This window comes from Megascapheus bottae, chromosome 8 (assembly GCF_031878675.1).
Source record: "Megascapheus bottae isolate mThoBot1 chromosome 8, mThoBot2.hap1, whole genome shotgun sequence".
NCBI classification, from domain to species: Eukaryota; Metazoa; Chordata; class Mammalia; order Rodentia; family Geomyidae; genus Megascapheus; species Megascapheus bottae.
In genome coordinates this window covers 21,650,873-21,656,872 of record NC_143516.1, presented here as the reverse complement: position 1 = coordinate 21,656,872, position 6,000 = coordinate 21,650,873, and the positions used below count along the sequence as shown (strand labels likewise).

Sequence of the window (6,000 nt, the reverse complement as noted above, 5' to 3'; positions counted from 1 at the left end):
CCTGAATGTGTCATTGCAAGATAAATGGACATGAAATTTAATTAGTGCTTACATTGCTATAAAGAAAAATAATTACTAGGCTTACAAGCCAGTTTATGGCGTGAGGCTAATTTTGCTTCCTTCTAGATATTGCTATTTTTAAGTTTGTGACACTGAAAAAATACACAGACAGCAGCAATCTATTCTGCAGTATGTATTATTGTGACTTTCACTATTCTTCAAATAGTCTGGCCTATCCATTGAAATATAGCAGAGAAACAGAAACAAAAGTAGAAGCAGGAGAGGAGGAAGAGGAAGAGGAAGGGAAGAAGGAGGAGGAGGTGGAGGTAGAGGAGGAGGAGGAGGAGGAGGAGGAGGAGGAGGAGGAGGAGGAGGAGGAGGAGGAAGAGAAGGAGAAGGAGGAGAAGGAGAAGGAGAAGGAGAAGAAGAAGAAGAAGAAGAAGAAGAAGAAGAAGAAGAAGAAGAAGAAGAAGAAGAAAGGAGAAGAAGAAGAGGAGGAGGAGGAGGAGGGGGAGAGGAGGAAGAAAATGAAGAAGAAATGTAACTCTGTGAAGTAAAATTGTTACAGCTTAACAGCCTGTTATGTGGCAAGGCCATAGTTCCAATTCTTAATTATCATCCTATTCCAGAGCTCAAATAAATGATGTGTGGTTATTTTACAGATATCTCAGTAAACACACACACACACACACACACACACACACTTTATAAAGTACTGGCTAATGCCCATATCCACATAGCTCTTTAATCTAAAAATAACCTTAACTTTCATGTCTTACCAAGACTAAGAAAAGGGAGGACAAATCAGAGAAATCTAGTTTGGAAATAAGTGAGGAAAATTCTAACAGGACTTCTGGGTATCCTTTGAATGCTGCCTTGGGCCTCAAACTACATTATTATAGTTCCGTGTTGTAGCCCCGGGTCACTCGTGCATGAAGACAAAGGCAACTTCAACTTGATATTTCTGTCATCCCTGCTGTGGGAAGAGTCCTCTTCCTGGTTTATAACATCAATCACTCTTGCAATAAATCTTGGGAGTGGATATGGTCATTTAAATCTCCACCTGCACAAACAACAGAAAATAAGAGCTCATAAATCTCGACACTGGTGATTAACAAATTTTGGATCCTCGGCAAAGATATTGTGGGGGAAGGGTTCACTAATTCATTAATAAAGAGTGATTTGCTGACAATCTGTTTAGTTTATGGCATAGGGGGAAAGCAAACAAGACCCTGCTAAGAAAACAAAATGTTAGAGGTTAGTGAATTCCCAGCTGAGCCAGGATTAGAGATATGATATCCTAATGTAACAAAGTGCTTCAAATGCTTAGAAACTGCCCTGACATTTGGCTGCAGCCTTCATCCTCAATGTCTATCTAATTGCCAAGAAAGCAAACCCAGCCCAGCAGAGAATTAGGAAGAGAGCTCCAGGCAATTGGTCTCCCTTGGTTTCATGGCAAGGCTTTCATTCACTCCCTGGGTTCTGACTCCTTTTGCTTATCTACTCACACCCCCAGATTTTCTCCTCTAGGAAAGATAATTGGAGATGAGGCTATGGATGAAAAAGAACTTTCCCATAGGTAGAATCCTGCCTTGTGTTTTATAAAATCTGTTTTTACAGGAGGAGCTTGTGCAAAAAGGATGGTGGGGGAGGGAATCAGAGATTTCAAAAATTCTGGAGGTAAGATGATGTTTGAAAACAAGGGAGATTCTTAAGGTCTCATGCTGTGCATTTCTAGGGAGGAAAAAAAACCCAAAGAACATTTTCATTTCATTAAGATAAAATTTTTCAACTAATAAAATAGTTTCCACGCTTTTATCACACGCTGGCAGTTTCTCCGTGCCTCTGAAATGACCAGACACAGATGGATTTTTGCGCGTCTGTTTTCCCTACTATTACCACGACGATTCTGAAAAGCCCTTGCGTTCTTAATTTACCTCAGGTAAATACGTGAAGTGTGTGTGGCAAAGCAGGAGGCTTTGAAGCCTCAGCAGGCAGATGGGGAACCTTTGGTGTGCTTGTGCTGGTTGAAAGAAAGGCCCATCATATGGGAAGAGGCTAGACGATAGGACCTGCCGGATATAGAAACAAAAGCCATATAACGAGTGATTGTTGTCCTTAATGTACTATGTTATCTCTCATCTCTTTTGCTGTCCCTTGGTTATCTCAAATTGTTACAGTATTTCACCTGGTTATCTGATATATTGTATATATGCGTGTTTGGTCGGATAGGGAAGGGGGAAAACAAGAGGAGGGGCGGAGGTGGGGGGACGGAAATGGGGACCAAGACATGAGAAAGGGTATCAATGTATGTGAAGTAATGCACCTTCTACCTGGTGAATATAAAGTAACCCTTTTATTAACTACAATATAAAAAAAAAGAAAGGCCCACGAAGAACCGAAAAGGATCCGTCTATTTCTCAATGAGCTCTGGCAGGGACCATTTCCGAGGGGGTTGGAGTGCGGTGCTGTGCGGGGCGCTGGCTAAGTGGGGTGAGCAGAGCTTCTGTCCATTTACGTTGGGCCTGAGGCAAGGGAGATTGGTACGTCCCAGGCTTGCAGTAAGTGAGTGGATTTATATTGCACGTTGGAAGTCGGGGTCCCGGCGTGGGAGAGTCCCCGGTGAGGGGTCTGGAGCTTGGCTGCGCAGAGCAGGCCCCTCCCCTGGGCCGCCTGGATCCGCCTCTCTAGTCCCCAGATAAATTCCTAGTGTCCACCAAATTCCTCAGCGCTCTCTCACTCTCCTCTCCGGCCACGACTCCGGGGGTGGGGGAGCCGGGCGCACAGAAGCCCTCACGGCGGGCTTTGATCCCTCTAAGAGGAAGGAAGGGCTGAGACCCAAGCGGCCGGATCCCAGACCCCGGACTTGAACTGCTCCACCCTTGACCCACTGGTTTCTGATCATTCTCTCTCTCTCTCTCTCTCTCTCTCTCTCTCTCTCTCTCTCTCTCTCTCTCCATCTCCCATCCCCCCCTCCTTCTCTGTCCCTCCAACATGTCCACCGGGTCCCTGAGCGATGTGGAGGACCTTCAAGAGGTGGAGATGCTGGAATGTGACGGGCTGAAAGGGGACTCGAACAAGGAATTTGGGACTTCCAACGAGAGCACAGAGGAGAGCTCCAACTGCGAGAACGGCTCTCCCCAGAAGGGCCGCGGCGGCCTGGGCAAGCGGAGGAAGGCGCCCTCCAAGAAGAGCCCGCTGAGCGGGGTCAGCCAGGAAGGGAAGCAGGTCCAGCGCAACGCGGCCAACGCGCGCGAGCGGGCCCGCATGCGGGTGCTGAGCAAGGCCTTCTCCAGGCTCAAGACCACGCTGCCCTGGGTGCCCCCCGACACCAAGCTCTCCAAGCTGGACACGCTGCGCCTGGCGTCCAGCTACATCGCCCACTTGAGGCAGATCCTGGCGAACGACAAGTACGAGAATGGCTACATTCACCCCATCAACCTGGTGAGTGCCCGGGGGCCGCCGGGGTGTGCGCAAGGCCTGTGCGAGCGAGCGGGGACCGGGACCCGCGGGGTGGGCGCGCCTGGGGTTCATGGGCGCGCCTGGGGTTCACCCACGGGGCCACCGCTAGGCCTAGCGCCTCTAGGGACCAGTTATGGGCGACCCGAACACCGCCCTTGCTTTCTTGCTCTACGTGCAGGGGGATCAAGAATGATTCAGTTTGACGTGGCACTCCAGGAAGGGATTTCCAAGAGTATGCAGCTGGGAGAAGGGAACCAAAACCAAAAAATAAAATAAAATAAGAGGGGAACCCCCCCCAGCACCCATCCTGGGGGACAGGAAACATCGACGTGATGACGTGCGCTGAGAAACAGCTTGTTAACCCATGTATTCTTTTAGCTGAGAACAAGCCTTCGCTATTTCGCCTTCTCATTCGTGTCCATATCCAATTCCAATCCTTTCCCAGGTTAAGCGGTGGGTGCCCTCACACCCCAGCCCCAGCATGGGCCTGGAAGCAACCCAGTTATTTAAGTGTTCCCTGCTCTCCCATAAGTTCTAGATATTCTAGCAGATCTCAGCACAATCAATAAATTCACTCAGGTAACATCGTAAGAATCTTACAATCACAAAAGTCCACTCTCACCTCAGCTCTAAGAATATCATTATCGCATTTGCTTATAAGACATCGCGTCTTAATTTTGCACACAAAATATGATACTCAAGAGTCCGCTTGCCCAAGTGCATTTTGCTGTGTGAAGAGATACATTCGAATTCCTTTTTCAATTGATATCCGTTTGAAAATCTGCGAGCTCTAAAGAAAAACAACAACTCGAGAGGAATTCTGTTTATATATGATAAGGGTGAGGGATTTTTTCCCCCTCTTAAAAGTCAAGGCTTATCAGCCAGCACCACTGAGAAACATTCGAATTGTCTTCTTGCCCAATTAGTCTCAGTAATGGCTTGCAGCACCACACTTTGCCATGAAAAAAAAAACTGTTTTGTTGTTGTTTTGTTTTGTTTAATGAGATAAGTAGCTTTTAGAACACGGATTACTCTCGTGTGGTTACAATGGCTGCTGCTTATATCTTTGAATGAAAAAAACTACTTATCTGACTTCACTATAAAACAGAGGAGAAAGGGAAAGAAAGCTTTGCCTTCTCCGTAGTAGGAAATTAATCTTGAAAAAAAATGTTCTTGTGCCTTTTATTCGAATTTTATCCTTTTCAGAGCCAGAGATTAACTTAAAAAGTGTGCTCAAAGCTGAGCTTGTAACGGGGGAAAGAAACCAGAGTCGAAAGCTGGAGAGGGCCAGAAGACCCTTAAACCTGACCAGGGCCCCAGCAGAGGCTGAGAGGGCGCTTTGCCCTTGGTGCCCAGTGGGCCTCGGACCCCGCTGGGCTGCCGGGTTACTCCCAAGAGTATCTGCCTGGAGCTGTGGCACATGCCATCACTGGGCTTTCTGAAGACTTCGATTCAGAAAGAGCCTTTTTTGGGGGGGGTTCCAATACTAAGATCCCACCACCACTCCTCAAGCTGCGACTTCCAGCCTTGGCTTGCTGTTTTAAAGCCTGGGGTACTCGGATAGGAAGTCTTGGGGAAGATAACTAGCCAACCCTGCTCAGTGTCAGCTCCTCCTCCTCCCCCTCCCCCTTCTTCCTCCCCCCCTCCCCCTCCTCCAAGTCCACTCACCTCCTCGGCCCTCTTCTCTCCTGCAGACGTGGCCCTTCACTGTGGCTGGCAAACCCGAGAGCGACCTGAAAGAAGTGGTGACCGCGAGCCGCTTGTGTGGAACCACTGCGTCCTGACCTTGGAGGTGCGGAGTCTGGGAAGGGCCCGGTCCCCGGGGGAGCGGGCCCCAAGGAGGGCGACCCCTGCCCTCTCAGCCCTCTGCCTCTGCCACCCTCGCAGCGCCCCTCTCCCCCATCCCTCCCCGCGAGAACACTTTAGAGCGACGAGGAGATTCGTTTCCAAACCCAGGACATCCATTGTACTTAGAGATTCCCACCTATTTAACTTTATTACCGTCTACGGTGAACGACTTCGGTGAGCCTTGCTGGTCCAAGTGCAATATGTGATTATATATAAATATATATAAACAGATGATAAGAGCCTATCGATGTGTATCTTTTGTATAATATGTTGTAAGTTGTACTCATAGAATAGCTGACTTTGACAGTCACATTTATAAAGTAATTCACTCAAAGATATATTTTTTCAAGCAAGTTTTGCTACTTTTGAAAATAAATCTTTCTTTATATTGCCAAAATTCCTGACATCGGTGTGATTTTTCTTTTAAAATGGAGAGGGGGAGGGGAAAGAGGACAATCGCGGAGAAGCGGAGAAGTTCGATAATAAAAAGGTTTCTCTTAAGCTTCAGGCCAGACTTGTAGTAAAAATGAAGTATGATTTCCACTATGAAGGTGCAGATCATATTTTATCCTGCAAGATTCTTTTCAGCCCATTAGAAATAGTGCAGCTAAAAGACAATGAGGGCTGCTAATCAGCCTTTACAGTAAAGGGGGGGGGGACAAGACAGAACAGGAAAATTCTATTTTTAAC

The 6,000-nt window shown here is 47.5% G+C and overlaps 1 protein-coding gene across 1 annotated transcript; it reads left to right on the top strand.

Annotated features, from left to right (window-relative positions):
- Window positions 1-2,397: 2,397 nt before the first annotated feature.
- On the top strand, window positions 2,398-5,700 carry Tcf21 (transcription factor 21). The gene is made up of 2 exons (XM_090337646.1): window positions 2,398-3,444; window positions 5,157-5,700. The coding sequence occupies exons 1-2, from the start codon at window positions 2,995-2,997 to the stop codon at window positions 5,244-5,246; spliced, it is 540 nt and encodes a 179-aa protein (XP_090193772.1). The 5' UTR covers window positions 2,398-2,994; the 3' UTR covers window positions 5,247-5,700.
- Window positions 5,701-6,000: the final 300 nt, after the last annotated feature.